Raw genomic sequence first — 21,319 nt, forward strand, 5'->3', positions numbered from 1 at the left:
TCACATACATTATTATGACCAATCTAGATTGGTTACTATATTTTAATTTTCTATGTACACCTTTCTTGTCTCTTTAAGGTAACTCACATGGAAATTCACAAGGTCTCAGAAATTTCTTGTGCCAAACATACAATTCAACAGACAATTTAATTAATAAATATATGCAAGAACTAAAAATAATATGTCGGGACAAGATCACCCACCTTCCTGACAGTGCATCATTAAGGACTGAAGCAATGGTATTTAGAAATTCACTGTCGTTAAAATATATCTTCTGATTAGAAGGGAGAAATTCTCTGAACTTGCGAACAGATAGACACAAATCCTCCAGAGTCAGTTGTCAATATTACGGTTGGCAATAATAAACTATTTATGACTTTAAGAGATACTGCAGTGAATTTGAATTAGGAATATAAGTTTCATCAACTAGTAGAGAGAATTCTCATATCAAATGCATGCATATATTTTGCACAATAGCCAAGAGTTTTCCTTTCATTCAAAAGCTTGGAAAATTGTTGGATTTCTGGAGCTGTATTGAAGAGAATTATCACAAAACTGGACTAATTCCTTAGCAGAGTCATGAGTACACAATCCTTTTAGTTAATAGAATATTGATAATTTGCTATAATTAGCAACATAGTAATAACATTTTGAGGAAAAACATTGAATAGTGTATTACCTTTTAGAAATTAAATAATGGGTTCCCAGTTATGGGGAAAGGCACTGACTTATTGAAGAAAAGCAGTATGACTTTCATGATTCTCCCCACCCAATGCAGAAAGACAGGGATACAGACACTCACCATATAGTTAATACATTAAATGTGGGAGGAGATGCCCCAAGAACCTACCAGTACTGCTTTGGATTGTCCTCACTGTTGTCGTGGTTCGAGGTGGTGATGTTGACCTAAGTGACAAACTTTCATCATCCTGTGAGCAGCCGCGTTCGATTGCCCTCACGTAGCTGTGGCTTCGCATTCGGAAGTACTCTGGCATAGGCAGATCCAGTGCTTCAACCGCCTGTGACTCCAATTCATTAAATACTGACTCGCAAACAGATTCAAATTGCCCATTAACTTCCACTTCACTCACCTGCAAAGCAGAGATCACACCAAGAACCCTTTAGTTTAGACTAAGCCATGTAACTCAAAACTTTATTCTAAATGTAAGTTCTCAGTTTACCTGGCTGATGGTGCTCATGGCTCTCATGTAACTTTCATTGCGAGAACGGAATTTAGGCGAGGCAAGAAGCACCGCGGGATCCAAACTGTCCAAACTTCGGTTAATCGACACTTCACTGACTGCCCGTAAGTAGCTGTGGCTTCGGATTTGAAGCTTGGGAGAGTGTTCATTTGATATCCTGGGGGAGAAAAGGGAAAACTTTGCTTTATGCATGGAAGGAAGAAACAAAGATCAACTAAGATAATGATAACAATCACTTTACTGAAGAAAAGTACTTTTTCTTTTATAAATTATGAGGACAAATGAATCAGAATCAGGTTTAATATCACTGGCATACATCGCAAAATTTGTTAACTTTAAGGCAGCAGTACAATGAAATACGTGATAAACAAATATAGAGGAAAAAACTGAATTATAGTAAGCATAGGTCTATTAAATAGTTAAGTTAAAAGAAGTAATGCAAAAAAAAAGAAATAAAAATGTAATGAGGTAGTGTTCGTTGGTTCAATGTCCAGTTTGAAATCGGATGGCAGAGGGGAGGAAGTTGTTCCTGAATCACTGGGTGTGCGCCTTTAGGCTTCTGTATCCCCTTCCTGATGGTAACAATGAGAAAAGGACATGTCCTGGCTAGTGGGGTGTGACTGTAACCCATCACAATTTTGTAAAATTTAAATTTTAATAGCAATACAGAAATGATCAAGATAGGGCAGTAGGGCAGTCCTCAAACCAACGCCCACATAGCATGCTCACAACTCAGTACCTCTGACCCCAACAGTACACCTTTGGAATGTGGGAGGTAAGCAGAGCACCTGGAGGAAACTCAGTGGTCACGGGGAGAATGTAAAGTTACATGAGAGTGGGAACTGAGCCCCATAGTGATTGCTGGTACTGTAAAGCATTATACTAACCGCTATGCTGATGTGTTGCCTTTAATTAGTAAACTTTTATACTTCAGCTGTACATTGTACTTCGTTTGCTGTGATTCGCAATGTCTAATGCTCTCTTCAAACTGGAAGCATATCTGGATTCATCTTCTGCTACAACCAGGTCTATATGCACTTTTAGATCCAAACATCCATTTTCTCCATACCTAAAGTCAGGTTTCTGTGTGACAAGTATTGTGATTTGAAGAGCCATTATCTAGCAGGGCCAGGGTCCACAAGGATTTTGTGGTAGTTTTCACTCCCACTCAGAATCTGATATGAACATTAGGCACTACAATAGGGAGAAGGTGTAACATGGTATTCATTAACATCTCCTACCTCCATGGTTCTATTTATTTCAACCAAATACCATAACTAAGGACTATTGATCTGGATATGCCAAAGAGTGACTGTTAAGAGTGCTGAAAGGTGCCATGAGTGATTAGTACAATCACAAGAAGGATGTTGTATTTAGATGATGCTGACTTCTCCAAGTTCCCAGTGCAAACTGATTATTTTAACTAAGACATAATGTTTAAGGACAGTTGACATGAAAGAGTATATTCTGCAGTTAATCCTATCAAATGAAGGAATTAGAAGAATGCCCACCACCTGATGGCTGAAGCCTGGAGAAAGGAGGCTTATCCTGAAATTGGAGGACTTTCTGCATGAATGGGTGGAGGGAGGGGGAGGAGTTAGAGTTAGGGGCTCATCTTCCTGTTGACGTTTTGTTGTGTTCTGAGTTGTTCTGCCGAGCATTGCAGGCATTGAGTGTTGGCACCAGAATGTGAACCAACTTGTGGGTTGCCCCCACCATGTCCTTGGTCGTTAATGTAAATGATCCATTTCACTGCATGTTCCGATGTACATGGAATAAATAAATTTGAATCTGAATCAGCTATAAAAAATAACAGTCCAGAAAATAGTCTGGAAAACCCAAACAAGTGACAGGATATGAGGCTGCTATTTAATGCATAAGTCATATATTAAAATATTTTACATATTTTAATGGCAGAATTTCTGCCCATTCTCACTGCCTGCCAAACTAACTTCCATTTGCTATCCGTCATAACCAGGTAGCAGTAATAATGATAGCAGTTTCAGTGCACCTCAGTGCAAGGTACTGAATCCTGTGGCCCCAATAGATGCTGTGCCAGTCAATCATTTGTGGAACAAGGCTGTTCTATTGTGGGATGGGCACACTACTACGCTACTTAATCTTCTCACCATTTCCTCTTTTGCCCTTGATTCTCTCATGCTGCAAGACACCTTTGATTGCTCCTTCCCTCTCCACTTTCCCTCTTTTTCCACGATAGACTGTGTGGCTGACATAGAGACTTCACTTTAACAGTGCCAACCAGCTTTTCAGCAGGCAGCCTGTGAATGAGACGACAGCTGTGAGCAAATCCTTGCTTTGGCATCAGAGTAAAATGAAATACCCATTTAGCCTGAAAAAATTGTTGACTTCCTGTTTCTAAGATGAGTAGTTTGCTGCAGATTTTTTAGTTGTCCCTTTTGTAAAGTGTGCTCACAGAAATTCGTAACATGTAATCAAGTTAGTGAATACTTGGAAAGATTAATCTGGAACTTGCCTCAGTTTTGAATGGGAATTGTTTTGAAAGGGAAGATGAATTTGGAAACCATTTTTAAAAAGATTAAACATGTGGTGTCATATCTAATCATCTGCAAAGCATTTGGAAGGAGAGATGAATGAGACTAGTTTAGTTTACTTCAAGTAGGTTATTTTTTTTTATTTTGCAGCAATTTGAGGCCAAATATTTTCCTTTAAAACTAAAAATCTGAAGTGATATGAACTTTATAAAATAATAAAAGCTCTGCAGTATTCAGACAAGCAAAATCAATTCTTCATGATCTTTTGTTCCTAAAAGATCTATGAGAATAATAATGATGAATAACAGATATTAGTAATTGCCAATTCAGTTTACTATCTATTGGTTATTAAAACAGAAAACTAATTTCTCTGCTAATATTGCCGCAAATAACAAAATCTGTTTTGCTCATTCACATCACAGTGGGAAAGCTGGGGGTGGTTAGATGACTCAGTTGTAGTAGGATGGAGAAGATTGGCAGGAAGCTAAAACAAGTAAAAGACTCAAAAAGAGCAATATTATGGTTAACAGAAAGTTGGTGTCAGATTTTATCTGACAAAAATCCTATGATGCAATCACTGACTTTTCACAATATCAAAAATGCAAAGTGTTACTGGAGCAGTATGGCCATCAGCCTTTACTGGACAAATAAGGATCCATGATCTCACGTGGAAACAAGTAGCAAGTTGAATTGATAGTTACTCCATTCCATGGAGCACCAACCTTCCATACCATATCTCATATGGTCGAGACCATATCTCATTGCTGGTACCCACTCCTCGAAGAAACTCTGATGAGGAATCCCTGGGAGAAGAGGCTCCGGACAAACGGGAGGGGCAGGCCACAGCTGTAGAGCAAGGTTCATTGTTGATGTGAGTGCTGATGGCTGCAGGCGCAGCTACAGAGTCATTTCAGCACTGAGGCAAGTAAAGCCTTCTGGGGTAATGAGCTGAACATCGGTTTGCCCTCCATCTTTGGCCTTGATGTGTAAATCTTTTTAAATCTGGTTCTGAACTTAAATATCGGTTCATTATTTGCTCTTGGACTCAGGCCCTGCAGCTTCAGTCCAACCCCAAGGCCACTTCAGCAATGGCCACCATGGTCCTACCTGCATGCTTGAGAATACATTTTGCTGAATATTTCAGGATACCACAAAAATTGCAGGTTGTACAGATGGTTCAAAAACAGACCTCCCAGTGGAAAATTACAGGCTGCAGATTGTGGTGAACATTGTCCTAAGAAAGCTACAAGCATTTGTAAGGACAACACACACCCATGCAATCATCTGTTTGAATGTCTTCCATCTGGCAGACGTTATAAGATTTTCCATGCCCGCACTTTCAGACTGAAAAATAGCTTTTTCCCCAGAGCTATAATTGCTCTAACCAATTGATCAAGCATCATCCATAAATTTGTTATATTGCTACTTTAGTACTGGTTTTATGGCTGTCATGCACCTGAGTTGCGTTTTTGTACTGCTGGACATTGCTTGTACTGGCTGGATACTTGATTTTATTTATTGTTTATTTATTTTATTTGTTGCTTTATAGCATTGAGTATGAGAGTTGCAAACTCATTTTTGTTGTATTGCTGCATGACAACTGTACTATGCAATGACAATAAAGATATTTCATTTCATTTCAAGAAAGTACACTTAGTAGAACTGTTATTAATTTTGTTTCCTGTCTGTGAAACGTCACCATGTCTCGCCAGTGCTATCTTCGCTTTAGAAATTGTTTCAGATCTGTATAGAACATCAAGGTGTTCAAAATGAAATTCTTGGAGGTTCCAGTGACACCAGTATCTGCAAATGTAATAAAGGAAATAAACAAGAATGTTGTGACAAATAGGTATTCAAAAGTCATAGAAGAAGAATTTTGTCAAGTTCTGAAGATAGATGCCACTAATTTTCATGGTCTACTTAATCATGGTTTGGGATTGTTGGATGGCAATGTTCTTGGAAGCTGGTGGTTGGTGAATACAATGTACTGAGCAAGAAACCACTGAGAGACTCGAAGTTTGGTGAATGACTTCATGAACAGTTTGCATGAGTTAAAAGAGAGATAGTACAGTATTTTCTGTTGAGTTTTAAGATGAACCTTTTGAATTCTCTTCAGCCATGGGTCTTTGATATGCAATGTGTTACTGTTTTATTAGACACTGATTGGGATTGGATTTGTTGCCATCGTAAAATCTCTTGGTAATGAGTTTGTATTAACTGTGCAAGACCACGAGCTAGAATAGAGTTGAATGAACAGTGTTTCATGTCCATCACCTGATTCAAGAATATGTCCAAGAAAGGCTTTCCTTACATTCTGTTAGAGTTCATCTAATCTGATTTGATCTAATCTAATTTAATCCATTTTTGGTGTAATATTTTGAGTGACTGTGTCCACCAGAGTAACAACAGATGCCATACAGGGACTGAGAGGAGAGGTGGTCTGAACCATTCAGAACCCAATGATGTGCAACAAAGGATGGAAAAAACAGACAGCACAAGTGCCTTATTTGTTGTAAAATAAGATGAATGGGTACGGTGGAGAATGATAAGGGTATATCCCCAAAAGGGCATCATGATGTAGGTTGCAAAAGCCACAAATAATATGTTCTGAGATATAAACAGAGAATTGAGAGCAACACATACAAAATTCTGGAGGAACTCAGTAGGTCAAGCAGTATCTATGAAGAAGTATATATAAACAGACAATGTGCCTCCAGCATTTTATGTGTGTTGCTCTGGATTTCTAGTATCTGCAGAATTGCTTGTGTTTAAGAATATTAAGAGCTTTCTTTGAACATCGTGGACCTGTAACAGTAGTCAGCCAGGTGTCTTCCAATACTTGCTGTTCACTTATCTATTTCACTGTACTGTAGGTCAGCAAGCTAGATTCTAGGGCAATGAAGTCCAAATGTATCCAGTCCAGGTATTAGTAATTTCAATGGATCACTTTGCCACATTGGCTTCCTACACAGCTAATATTATATCCTTTAGCTGAAATGTCACATCTTATAATTATCTCTGTAACTGGAGTATGAGTACATTGCATTACATACCTCCAAAAAACCAACTATAACATTATACCCGGAGTGAGAAAGTTACCCCCCAGGTTCCTACAAAATCTTTCCCTTCTCACCTTTAACCTATGCCCTCTATTACTTGATTTTCTAGCACTGGGAAAAAATAGTGCATTCTCCTTATCTATGTCTCAACTTAATCAAGTTAATAACAGATCAGCTATTATAGATAAAGCTGTATAACCATTTTCTACATTATTTGACAGCATGATTTTGAGTCTCCACAATCTTCTGCTTTGGTTGCTTTCTCTCTCTCTTTGTGCCTCTCCATTTATACTGTCCTGCATTCAGGTTTCTATAATGGGCTTTCCTTCTCTTCTGTTGTCCCCTTTGAACTCACAAAGAAATTTTTGACTTTCTCTGTCTATTGCTCACAAATCTACCAAAACTATTCTTAGCGTGGTATCATATTACAGCTACACTCTATTGGCTTCACATTTCTCCCAAGATATTTGGAGCTTTTGAATAGTCTCTCTGTTCAATGTAATGTGATATATGTATCCAATGCTTGATTCAGACCATTCAGTAATTCCGTTAACAGCAAGACATTGCAAACTCTGAGTGAGATCTTTAGCAAAAGTTATGACATTCTGCAGAGGTATTATCTGTGCCAGACTCAATTGAAATTAGCTCATTAAAACATCTCTTCCCACGTGTTTCCACGTCTGCTGTAGATTTCTGTAGCTGCAGAGCCATGGTCCTGAAATAGCTCTATCATCTCATTCAAACAAATTAAGAATTCGTCCTCTGAATTGCTTGTTATCAAAGATAGTGACCATTCCTATTGCTCTGAGAATCCTCAATGACTGTTTATTTAATCCTCTAAATTCAGACAGCTCTTAATGAACAATCTTTCCCAATCTGTGGTTGGGAAAGTGCTGGAGTCCATTATTCAGGGTACTTGGAGACTAATGAAACAATACGTCAGAGTCAGCATGGTTTCTGTGAAGGGAACTCTTGTTTGATAAATCTTTTAGAGTTCTTCGAGGAAGTAACAAGCGGGGTGGACAAAGGAAAGGCAGTGGATTTTCTTAGATTTTACTTAGATTTACTTTGATTTTCAGAAGGCATTTGACAAGGTGCCTCTCATGAAGTTGCTTAACAGGTAAAATCCTATGGGGTTACCGGAAATATACTGGCATGGACAGAGGAACAGCTGACAGGCAGGAGATAGCGAGTGGGAATAAAAGGGGCCTTTTCTGGTTGGCTGCCTGTGACTAGTGGTGTTCCTCAGGGGTCAGTATTGGGACCGCTATTTTTCAAGTTGTTTGTCAATGATTTGGATAATGGAATTGATGGCTTTGTGGCAAAGTTTGTGGAGGATACGAAGATAGGTGGAGGGGTAGGTAGTGCTGAAGAAGCAATGTGATTGCAGCATAGCAGGACTTAGGCAAATTGAAAGAATGGGTAAAAAAGTGGCAGATGGAATACAGTGTTGGGAAATGTATGATAATACATTTTGGTAAAAGGAACAACAGTGTGGACTATTATCTAAATGGGGAAAAGGTTCAAACATTAGAGGTGCAAAGGGACTTAGGAATCCTCGTTCAAGACTCCCAGAAGGTTAATTCACAAGTTGAGTCTGTGGTAAAGAAAGCAAATGCAATGTTAGCATTTCTTTCACAGGGAATAGAATATAAAAACAAGGAGATAATGCTGAAACTTTATAAGATACTACTCAGGCCAGACTTGAAGTATTGTCAATAGTTTTGGGCCCTTATCTCAGAAAGGATGTGTAGTCATTGCAGAGATTCCAGAGGAGGTTAGAATATAGAACATAGAACATAGAAATTTACAGCATATTACAGGCCCTTTGGCCCACAATCTTGTGCTGACCATGTAATCTACTCTAAAAACTGCTGAGAATTTCCCTAGTGCATAGCTCTCTATTTTTCTAAGCTCCATGTACCTATCTAAGAAGCTCCTAAAAGACCCTATTGTATCCGTTTCCACTGCTGTCACTGGCAGTGCATTCCACGCACCCACCACTTTCTGTGTGAAAACTTACCCCGGACATCCCCTCGGTTCCTATTTCCAAGCACCTTAAAACTATGCCCCCTCATGTTAGCCATTTCAGCCCTGGGAAAAAGTCTCTGGCTACCCACACAATCAATGCCTCTCATCATCTTATACACCTCGATCAGGTCACCTCTCATCCTCTGTTGCTCCAAGGAGAAAAGGCCAAGTGCACTCAACCTATTCTTATAAGGTACTCCCTCCAATCCAGGCAACATCCTTGTAAATAAGGATTCACGAGGATGATTCCGGGAATGAAGGGGTTAACATATGAGGAGCGTTTGGCAGCTTTAGGCCTGTTCTCACTGGAATTTAGAAAACTGTGGGGGATCTCATTGAAACCTACTGAATGTTGAAAGGACTAGATGAGGCGGATGTGGAGGGGATGTTTCCTTTGGTGGGGGTATCCAGAATTAGAGGGAACAGTCTCAAAATTAAGGCACGATCTTTTAGAACAGAGTTAAGGAGGAATTTTTTTAGCCAAAGAGTGGTGAATCTGTGGAATGCTCTGCCACATACTGTGGTGGAGGCCAAGTCCGTGGGTGTATTTAAAGTGAAATTTTTCCTGATTGGTTGGGGCATCAAGGGATATGGTAAGAGGGCAGGTGTATGGGGTTGAATGGGATCCAGGATCAGCCACGAAGAAATGGCGGAGCGGACTCGATGGGCTGAATTGTCTTATTCTGTTCCTATGTCTTATGGTCTATTCTTCCACTAAGGGACATCCTACCTAAGATCCTTGGATAAGGAATTTCTGACCATTAGTAACACCTTTCCTTAACTAATCTGTCTATTCTCATCAGGAGTTTATGTTTTAATCAGATCTCTTATTCTTCTGAACTCTAGCATCTGTAAGGTGAAAACATACCTAATGGGGAAAAGTTTGCTGAAGCAGGGCATCTTGTAGTTCACATTTGGAATTGTTTCTGCATCTTTAAGCTTTAAATGTTTCATTCACAAGATTTAACAGTTTTGGAGGCCAATACACCATGATGAACAATGGGACAAACACTATGTATGAATTATTGAGTTTACATGGTCAAGAAATACAAAGTGGAAAAACAAAGATGGAGAATGATTGAGACAAATTCTTGAGAAAAATTCAATGTATGTTATAGAAAGAGAAATAAAAAGCAGTGCGTAATTGAGTTAGGCAGAGAAAAAAAGAAAAAAATATACAGTCAGTGGCCACTTTATTAGGTATACCAGTACACCTACATGTTAACGCAAATATCTAACCAACCAATTATGTGACAGCAACTAACTGCATAAAGCATGCAGACATGGTCAGGAGGTTCAGTGTTGTTCAGACCAGATAAAAGAATGAGGAAGAAATGTGGTCTAAGCGACTTTGACCTTGGAATGATTGTTGGTGCTGTACGGTGCAGTGCATGTATCTCAGAAACCGCTGATCTGCGATTTTCATTAACAACAATCTCAGCGAATGGCGCGCAAAACAAAAAATAAATCCAGTGAGTGGTAGTTCTCTGGGTAAAGGTGCTTTGTTAATGAGAGAGATCAGAAGAGAATGGTCAGACTGGTTCAAGCTGACAGGAAGGTAACAATAACTCAAATAACCTTGCGGTACAACAGTGGCATGCAGAAGAGCATCTCTGAAAGCACCACACGTCAAACTGTGAAGTGGATGGGCTTACAGCAGCAGAAAACCACAAACATATACACTGCTGTACCTAATAAAGTGGCCACTGAGTGTAAACTTAATATGTTTAAAATCGCAAGCAACTAAATAATAGACTAAGTCTCCCCAATTATGGTTGATTACTTTTTGGGTTAAAAAATATTAGCCTTTATTAAGGCTCTGGAAGGTACTGCCAGTGTTAATTACCATATTCATTAAGTACTAGACGTAACTCTATAGTGAGTTTAATGTAAAACTAATATAAGAATGCAGGAATTTCATGAAAATGTCATGGATGTTAATTATGAAATGTTGTTTTCACAAAGATATTAGCCAGTAACTTGTTACAAATTGCATTTCATAAATGATTTCTTCCTCACAATGTTATTGGTACAATTTGTTCAATAAATATTTGCCTGGATCAAGCTTGACCTGACCACATTTGACAGTAACTACATGACTGCATCTTGCATTTCCATGGCTCCCCAGGGTACTGTCTGCCATGATGACTGCCTCTGTTGATCGGCAAGGTTGAATGAGCCATGATCAGTGATTGAACCACAACCACAGAAAATGAAGAGCGCCCACAGGCACAATGAACAAGGACTTTGAAAATAGTTGGACAAAATTAAATAATGAAAAGCATAGAACAAATAATAATAAATACTGTATATTTATGTAGATAATGTGTGTTCACTTTCAATGATTTGCATTGCTTGGTCAGCAAACACTAGTTCATTATTGCCACATTCTCTGAAAGGACCTACAACTTAACCAACAAACAGTGTGCTGGAGTAACTCAGCCTGTCGAGCAGCACCTGTGGGAGGAATGGAATTGTTGGCATTTTTGATCAAAACCCTGCATCAAATCTAACCGTGACATGATCTGCAATGCTGATAATTCTTTTCTTCCTACAGATGCTATATGAGGTCCTTCAGGAGATTATTTGTTGCTCCATATTCCAGCATCTGCTCTCTTGAGTCTCCAACTTCAACTTAATATTACAGCTACAAATTTGGCAGATTTTAAATGTCCTGCTTTAATTTGTTCTTTTCAGTCATCACCAATACCCCCAGTTACTAAGGATTCACTTGTAGAGTACTTGAGTTGGTCTTTAAGTCCCTTATCTCTACATGCTTATCCTTTTTAACTCTTAAATCTATACCATATTCTTCACTCTGACTTTGGATTCCTATTATTCCAGAAGTACAGTTGTTTTCAACACAGAAAATCCTCATAGAGGGATCAGAAATGGAGAGAGTGAGCAGTTTCAAGTTCCTGGGTGTCAAGATCTCTGAGGAACTAACCCGGTCCCAACATATTGATGTAGTTACAAAGAAGGCAAGACAGCGGCTATACTCCATTAGGAGTTTGAAGAGATTTGGTATGTCAACAAATACACTCAGAAACTTCTATAGATATACCATGGAGAACATTCTGACAGGCTGCTTCACTGTCTGATATGGGGTCTACTGCACAGGACTGAAAAAAGCTGCAGAGGATTGTAAATTTAGTTGGCTCCATCTTGGGTACTAGCCTACAAAGTATCCAGGACATCTTCAAGAAGCGGTGTCTCAGAAAGGCAGCATCCATTATTAAGGACCTCCAGCACCCAGGGCATACCCTCTTCCCACTGTTGCTATTGGGTAGGAGGTACAGTGATTCAGGAACAGCTTCTTCCCCTCTGCCATCCAATTCGTAAATGGACATTGAACACTTGAACACTACCTCACTTTTTAAATATATAGTACTTCTGTTTTTTGCACAATTTTTAATCTATTCACTATATGTATATTGTAATTGATTAATTGATCTATTATTATTATTGCTTTTTTTCCTTTTATATTATGTATTGCACTTTACTGCTGCCAAGGTAACAAATTTCACGTCACATTCCAGTGATGACAAACCTGATTCTGCTCCATTATGTTTGTAATGACTCTGTGTTAGAAGAGTCTCTGCTTTGGAGAGCATGCTTTATTGGAATAAGTTGAGTGAACTTGGTCTTTTCCCCTTGGAGCGATAGAGGATGGAGAGGTGACATGATAGAGGTGTAGAAGATGATGAGAGACATTGATTGTGTGGATAGCCAGAGGCTTTTTCCCTGGGCTGAGATGGCATAGTTTTAAGGTGCTTGGAAGTAGGTGTAAGGGGGATGTCAGTGGTAAGTTTTTCCCACACAGAGTGGTGGGTGCATGGAATGCTCTGCCAGCATTGATGGTGGATTTGGATACAATAGGGTCTTTTAAGAGACTCTTAGATAGGAGGGCTATGCAGTAGAGTAATTCTAGGCAGTTTCTAGAGTAGGTTAAATGGTCAACACATTAGTGTGGGCAGAAGGGCCTATAATGTGCTGTAGATTTTTATGCTCTATGTTCTATAAAACTAATTTTTCTTCTCAGATTTTTGCTACAGCTAAGTATCTTCTCAAGCTGAAGTATTTATCTGTAATAACTTATGCCTTTATCCAATATAGATTCTGTAATTTGTCTCATCCTGTGGTTGGGCCAAGTTTTAACAATTCCATTTGCAAAGTATCCTTCCAAACCTTTCTCTCATTATTGTGTGAGTTTCAAATTAATTAGCCTCCTCAGGTTTCCTCATTGCTGTGGCTTCCGTGCCTGGTATCACCGGATGAATTTATAACTTAAATGGCTTTGAAGTCTTTTCCAATACGAGGTGCCCAAAATTGCATTCAGTAACTGGAGAATTACATGAGTAACTTTAATGTATTGTAACTATGGACTGGAACTGGTAGTGAAGTTTTATAACTATGGTTACTTTTTTTAATATATCCTGTAAATCTAAGTCGCAGGCTATGAAGGGACAACTAACGGTGTTTAGCCAAGCCAGTATGTGATTCCTTGCTTCCCTCACCTAGTCCTCGATAAGTCAAAGAGTAGTTCAAATGTAGTGCAGAGAATTCTGAATGAGTAACAAATATGAGAGTTTTAATTTAATTTTTTACTTAGTGACAGTGCATTCTTTCCTTACTGGCTGCTCCTGCATTATGAACTTACTGTGAAACAATCATGCGCCTTAGATACTGGAATGCATAGGTTGTCATGGTAGCACAGTGGTTAGTATGTCACTATTACAGCATGGGGCAATCCGGAGTTTGGAGTTCAGTTCAGACTCTGCCTGTGAGGAGTTTACAAATGCTCGCCTTGACTGTATTGGTTTCCACCAGATGCTCCGGTTTCCTCCCACAATCCAAAGATGAAACGGGCAGTAGGTGAATTGGTCATTGTAAATTGTCCTGTGATAAGGCTAGTATTAAAAATGTGGGTTGCTGTACAGTGTGGCTCATTGGGATGGAAGGGGCTGTTCTGCATTGTATCTCCAAATAATAAAAACATCTTGACCTTAGATTCAATCCCCTGCTCATTATTCCATTTGCTTCCAGGATAACAATAGGACAGCAGATTTCTAAATGTTTTTATCTAAATTCAGCATAATTTAAAAAAATTGCTTCATTTACAATAATATTCCTTAAAATATTCCTACTTCTGGGGAGGTTCTTAAGATGATATACATTTATTCCTAAAGTTTACTTCTCTTTTTAAATCTTTTTATTAATTTTCCAAAATTATAAACAAAATAACAATTCCCAAAGTTTACTTCTCTATGCATGATAATAATATATAATATTTCCACACAGAAGAAAATTAGAGAAAAAACAGTGCGTTTCTAAATTTCAAACTAGGTAATGTGGTCAGGAAATTAAGTTCCATAGTACTTGTTCTTTTGGGGAGCTACAGGTGACATTACAATTCCAAATTGGTATCATGCAGAGCAAAGTTTTCATGCTGCCTGCACTGGACATAACTGGAACAATTTAATTATACATTGTGATCCCCATGCTTATTTTGTTTGTCATGCATATTTACTCCATTCAGTTTTTAGAAACTGAAAACTCATTAGCCAGTTACCATGTTATTACCACGTCATATGGCTTATACTTAGTGCCTCTAATCAGGTATGCCACTTAATCGTAGCAAGCCACTGCAGAATACCCACAATTACAGGCAACCCTTGGGATATGGCTGCATGAATTGCGGAAATTTGCCCTTACAGAATTCACAAATTATTGCCCAAAACTTTTGAGGTTACAAATAGATTTTGAATTTAGGAATTCATTTGAAGAAAATAAATTTTCAAACACAAAATGCAAATATTGTCATGTTTTTACTTTTAGTACTCAGACATAAGGTCTGAATATGATGTCACACCATTTCAGTATAAGGACAAGTGAATAGATGCCTCAGAACACAGGGTTGCTATGCTCTTCACCTGTGAGGCATTTGCTCTGATATGCTGCACTGAGGGGAGCAGTCGAAGCCATTTACAACTCCTTAAGATATTCCGACGTCCTTTAGTCTATTTTCACTAAATCATCATGCTTTAATCCACTGAATTCCTTTGATACTACCCTTCTCTCATGAACCACAATCCCAAAGTATCATCCCTTCCAAACTTCCTAAATCCTTTCCTTCTCCCTGGGCTTTGCATTTCAGGGTAATTGCCTCACAGCAGCACTGCATTCTGAGACTGCTGTTCACAGGCCCTCAGACCGGAGAGGATGTGGCCGAGGAGGATCTCCCCTGTGATTGCCAACCAACATTGTGATGTCATATCCAATGTTACCGGCCCACAGTATTAGGTGACTAAAAGTAAAAACTGACTAAATGTGTTGTTTCCTCTGCATGAGCCTTGCCTGTTCCTCAAGTCTAGTGTTGGCCTCAGGTGCTAAGTAAAGGCAGTGAATCACTTTGTCATTATTGATAAACTGGCTTTGTATAAGAGAAAAACGACCAGTAAGAATGTAACCCCAATTACAACATGGGATATGGGATAAAGGGATTCACATTACACAAAATCATGGGATTCTTTGGGATAAAGGGATTTGCCATATAGAAAATCATGAGATTCAATGGGATAAAGGGATTTGCCATATAGAAAATCATGGGATTCAATGGGATAAAGGGGTTTACAATACAGAAAATCATAGGATTCAATGGGATATAGGGGTGTACAATACAGAAAATCATGGGATTCAACAGGATAAAGGGATTTGCCTTACAAAAAATCATGGGATTCAATGGGATAAAAGGGTTTACCATATAGAAAATCATGGGATTCAACTGGATAAAGGGGTTTACAATACAGAAGATCATGGGATTCAATGGGATAAAGGGATTCACATTCCAGAAAATCATGAAATAGTTTTCTTAGAATAAGCACTTTAGTAACATAGGGGTTGCCTGCATTCTCTGGGCAAATGGGGATCAGCACTGAGTACTAACCTACTAACTGGTATTTTAACCAAGTACAGTTACTTACTTGAGTGTGCTGAGCTCTGTTAGGGATGGTTGGGTGGCCTTGAGATAGCTCTCTCGTCGTGCAGCAATTTTTGGAGACGGTTTGGGACTGGTGTCTGAGTCCCCACTATCGTCATCCCCCATTGCTTTAATATAACTGCCACTGCGCATCCGCCGACAAGGAATTTCATCTTCCTTGCCTTGTGGTGAAAAGCCACTCCATTCATCTTGAGGAACCTAGTTAAATATCATTCAGAAATTAGACATGTTGCTTCTTGAGGCTGTCAGATAAAGATTCAAAAATATTGAGCAATAAAAACAGTAAGTAATCTTATAAGCAAACAACAGGAATTCTGCAGATGCTGGAAATTCAAGCAACACACATCAAAGTTGCTGGTGAACGCAGCAGGCCAGGCAGCATCTCTAGGAAGAGGTGCAGTCGACGTTTCAGGCCGAGACCCTTCATCAGGACTAGTAATGTTATAAATCATTTTGATCACATGATATTTCACGTTTGGTGGAATCAGAGATTCAGGGAAGAACGTACACCTTGACTTACTTGACATTACAATTTAAAACATAAGATTATTTTATATTGGTAATCAGTGTTCAGTATATTGCTGACAAAATTTAATTAAACAATTAACTAAAGCTGGCAATAAACACTTGCAGCGTCCAGGATTTAATGACCATGATGCCCCTGGTTTCCAGGTGGGTTTTGACTTTTGTCTCCACCTGGTGTCTGGAGGCAGAGTTTGAAGTTGCTCTGTCTCCTGCACTTACTCAGAGGTACTTGCTGAACATTTGAACCGGGCTGTGAACAGCAAAAGCCCAGCCATTTGAATTAAAAACTGTTGCAACAAAGAAGGGGAAGTATAAAATAACTTAACATGTTTTAAAATTAGTACTTCTTTATTTGATTTGAATAATTGAAATATATGCAGCACACACAAAATGCTGGAGGAACTCAGCAGGCCAGGCAACATCTATGGGGAAAAGTACAGTCGGCAGCTAAAACCTTTTGGCAAGACTGGAGAAAAAAAACTGAGGAGTAGATTTAAAAGTTGGGGGGAGGGGAGAGAGAAACACCAGGTGATGGGTGAAACTTGGAGGGGAAGGAATGATGTAAAGAGCTGGGAAGTCGATTGGTGGAAGAGCCAAAGCATAAAGCCCTGACTCTTGCCAACCTAGCTCTCCGGGTCACTGAGGCAAGATAGTCTCCAAACCATGACAAGCTGGTGGTCTTCTTGGAGGAGGAGTTCCTACAACATATATGTTTTGGTGCCTCCAAGTATTTTAATATTCAAAATGGTGTTTTAAATTATTTTTCGATCATAAGACCGTACAATATAGGAAGAGAATTAGGCCATTCAGCCTATTGAGTCTGCTCCACCTTTCAATCATGGCTGTTATTTTCAACCCTATCTCCTGCTTTTTCCCCATGACTGTTAACCCCCTACCGATCAAGAGGACCATAACCTTGTCATGGTTTGGAGACTTCCTTGACTCAATGACCAGGAGAACTATGTTGGCTGGAGTCAGGGCTTTATGCTTTAACTCTTGATAGGGTCACCCATGCCAAACAGGTCAAAGGGTAGAGGACAGATTAAGAGTGGTCCACCGGCCCTCCACATTTGGGGTTCAATTGAGAGCTAATGACCCTAATTGGTAAAACAAAATTGTTATGGCAACATCAATGAAGAATCCTTCTACATATAAGTGCGACGGTAATTCCTGAGTTTCCACCCGGGACTTGCATGACTGACAGTAGTGAAAACCAAGAGGAAGCTACTGACATGAAGAAGGAAGCCCTGAGCACTGCCAGAGATGGAGGATCATCATTGCTGCCCTAAATGCCAGTGGTGTAACAGGCAGTAAGTAAGTAGTCAAAAATCTATCAATCTCAGCCTTCAATACACCCAGTGATTTGGCCTCCACAGTCCTCTGTGCCAATGGATTCTATAGATTATTGATCCACAGTTGAAGAATTCTTTTTTCCTATCTCAATTCTAAAGTGACGTTCCTTTATTGTGAGGCCGTGTCCTCAGGTGCTAGAATCCCCTATTAATGGAAACATCCTCTCAGCAACCACTCTATTCAGATCTTTCAGAATTCGGTAAGTTCCTATAAGATCATCTATCCTTCTGAACTCAGGGGAATACAGGCCCAGAGCCATCAAACAGCCCTCAAACAGTCTTTCATTTCCAGGATCACTCTTGTGGACCTTTCCTGGACCTTCTCCGTGGCCAGCACACTCCTCTTTAGAAAATTGCTTTAAAAATTACAAATATAGTCTGACCAATGTCTTAAGAAGCCTTAACAATATATTCTTGTCCTTTCAAAATGAATGTCAATATTGCAGTTGCCTTCCTTACTACCAACTTAACCTGCAAGTTAACCTTAAATGTTTCTGAATGTTAGGGACTTTCACAATACCTCACAATCCTTGATAAGTTTGCCAGCTGTCAAAATATTTGGGCCATTTCATGGATGGGACTTTTTCTGGTTGACCATGGTCACAATGTTGTGGCATAAGGCTTTGCAACAAAGAGCTTATAATGAAGGCAACACTGGGAGATGTGCAGAAGGGTTGTACAAAGATCATTTGCCTCTCAGCACTGTGTGAGGGTGGCTTAAAATTGACAGCAGGTTCCAATTTATTAACACAAGAGATTCTGCAGACACAGGAAATTCAGAGCGACACACTCTAAATGCTAGAGGAACTCAGCAGGTCAGGCAGCATCTGTGGAAATGAATAAACAGTCAATGTTTCGGGCCAAGACACTTCATCGGGACTGGAAAGGAAGGGGGAAGTAGCCAGATGAAGAAGGTAGGGGTAGGGGGATGGACTACAAGCTGGAAGGTGATAGGTGAAGCCAGGTGGGTGGGGAAGAAGGGCGAATTAAGAAGCCGGGAGGTGATACGTGGGAAAGGTAAAGGACTGGATAAGAAGAAATCTGATAGGAGAGGACAGTGGAGCATGGGAGAAAGAGAAGGAGGAGGAGTACTGGGGGAGGTGATAGGCAGCCAGTTTCACTGTGTAAAAGTGCTTTCTTTCATGTCACTTTTGGTGCTTTTGCCAATCACCTTAATTCTGTACACCCTGTACATTAATCCCTCTGGCAATATGAATAACTTTTTACTCTCTCTACTCCGTCCTTCATAACTTTAAACATCCTTTTGATTTCCTCACAATCTTTTCCATTCCAAGTTGGTGTGGGATAAACACCTTTCCACTATTTCAAACAAGGCTTGGAGCTCTGCAGAAAGCAGCATCCAAACTAGACAAAGAGGGCAGAGCCACGGTTTACAAAGCCCAGGTACGAAGTATCATGGAGTATGCCTGCTTATCATGGATGAATGTCTCACAGAGTGTCCTCAGCCAGCTTGATTCCATTCAAAGAAAGGTTCTCAGGATTATAGGTGCAGATGAAGCCACAGCTCGTGAGAAGATAGCCATCAGTAGCTTACATCACAGACGACAGGTTGCTGCAGCTACTGTACACACCAGCCACAGCCCTGCAGACCTTCGCGCCATGCTCCCTTCATCTTATGAGAGACGGCGCACCACATGATCAAGTTTATCTATGCCTGATGTGAGAACCTACACACAGGATAGAAGCTTCCTTCACTGTGTGATCAGAATTTGAAACAGCCTTCCAGATGCTGTGGTTGGAAACATCTGCGATGATGCCTTTAAGAGTCCAGTGCACAAACACCTATCATCTCTGGGAGGGAAGTCACATGCTTCTTCATAAGCTATCATGAAGGGGACCAGGATGGCAATGCTTGGTTGTTGGTAGGTAGGGTTAATACCTGACTTTCAAGGGCACTTGTGAGTTATGTTCCTGCTGGACTTAGTCCTTAAAATGCTGGAGAACAGTGCGGAAAGAACAGATGCTGTTTTCTCCCGGTAGGGATTAGTTTTTAGTTCCAAGTGCTCCTGCCATGTTTTGTCACCCTGCAACCTTATCCTTCAATCTCTTTGAATTATGGAGGACAGCATGTGTATAAATGTCTCTCTCCAGCAGACTTCATCATGATCATCATGACTCCAGTATTTCTACTATTTTTTAATGTTTCTCAATTGTACATATGATTTTTTTTGTGTTCTATCTGACTGGCCTATCAGAGTTCTCTTTGGGAACTAGTTGACTTGATCAGCATTTCTGATCTGGCTATTGTTCACGACTGCATTTAATAAAAAAAAGGGGGAAAAAAGCATCAGCTTCTTTAGTCTATTTACATAATGAAAATCCTCTTCCTAGCAATCATTCTTTTGCATGCCCTTGATATTTGAACAATGAAATTGGCTTTTCCAAATATCTGCAACTTAATTGGAAATCTGCTCCAATATATTTTCCAGTACTTGGTAGACCCATGGAATAATTATTCTCTGTAGTATAAACCTACCTCTTTGCTTTGTTACTTTTAAACAGATAGAGTCTGTGTTCTTGATATTTTAGGGCCTCTTTCTGCTAAGCCGTAGAATGATCTCCTTTCTCTTCGAAGCACTTTAAATCCAGGAATATTTAGAGCTAATTCCTGTACTTGTTTTCAGCCAGTTCTGTGTTATTGCAAAACATTATATTTGCTAATTGTGACTGCAGTTCACCACCAATTCTTGATTCTTTCTAAACCAATCTGACAGCCTTGTGTACTCTGACTCTGTTCAGTGTGGATTAGTTTCCAAACTTCCCAGATAACTCACTTTTGGGATAACTATTCTGCGGTTCCTTCAAAAAACATTGTGCCTAAGCATCATAACGGTAGATCCATGGACGTTTACCAGAGATTCTTGTTTGTCATTGGTTGCAATACTTGCCTGCAGAAAAAAAATCTCAGGGTTGTATGTGGTGACATGCATGTACTCTGGTAATAAATTTGACTTTGAACTTTGAACTTTATTTTACCACATTGACTAAGTTACTCCAGGAGCAGATGGCAGATGGTTCATAATACAAGCAATGGATTGAGGGCAACACCTCCATTTAATACTTTACTAAAGTGGAAATATCTGATGTCACGCTGGCAGCTCAAAAGGGTTACAAAGGATTACTGACATTTACTGAACAGAAAGCTGCCAAGATTGACAACATATCTGAATATTGCCTTCCATAAGAGCTTGATAGCTACTGCCTGGTTTTTGAAATGCCCTGTATGACAAAAGTAATGACAATATCAAAATGGAAAGAATGTAATGAAATAAACACTCAGCGAAGTATCATTTTACAATTTAGGAAAGAAATAGTAAATAATTTTATCCTTTTGCTCAGTAGTAGTTAGTTGGAGTTGTCGGTTCTTTGTTCCTTGTTCCATAATTAGATGCAGGCATCATTGGCTAGACTTGCATTTACTGTATTTCTCAATTTGTACTAGATGCCAGCTCATTTCAGAGGTCAGTTAAGTCAACCATACTGGCAAGTGTGGAGACACATAAGGTCAGATCTTGTCTCTGAGGAACATTAGTGAGAGATTATTTTTAATGGCATTATCATTACTCACCATTATCAATACGAGCTTCCTTTTGCAGATTTATCTAATTAACAGAAT

The 21,319-nt window shown here is 39.4% G+C and overlaps 1 protein-coding gene across 1 annotated transcript in view; it reads right to left on the reverse strand.

Moving 5' to 3' along the window:
- The window catches only part of dlgap1a (discs, large (Drosophila) homolog-associated protein 1a), a 334,277-nt gene that overhangs the window by 195,488 nt on the left and 117,470 nt on the right, over positions 1-21,319 (reverse strand). The window contains exons 3-5 of the mRNA XM_072256043.1: positions 15,789-16,003; positions 1,182-1,359; positions 851-1,091 (exon numbers count right to left, since the gene is read on the reverse strand). Of these exons, the coding sequence (XP_072112144.1) occupies positions 851-1,091; positions 1,182-1,359; positions 15,789-16,003 (634 nt within the window). The remainder of the gene's footprint in view (positions 1-850; positions 1,092-1,181; positions 1,360-15,788; positions 16,004-21,319) is intronic.

This window comes from Mobula birostris, chromosome 1 (genome assembly GCF_030028105.1).
Source record: "Mobula birostris isolate sMobBir1 chromosome 1, sMobBir1.hap1, whole genome shotgun sequence".
Classification (NCBI taxonomy): domain Eukaryota; kingdom Metazoa; phylum Chordata; class Chondrichthyes; order Myliobatiformes; family Myliobatidae; genus Mobula; species Mobula birostris.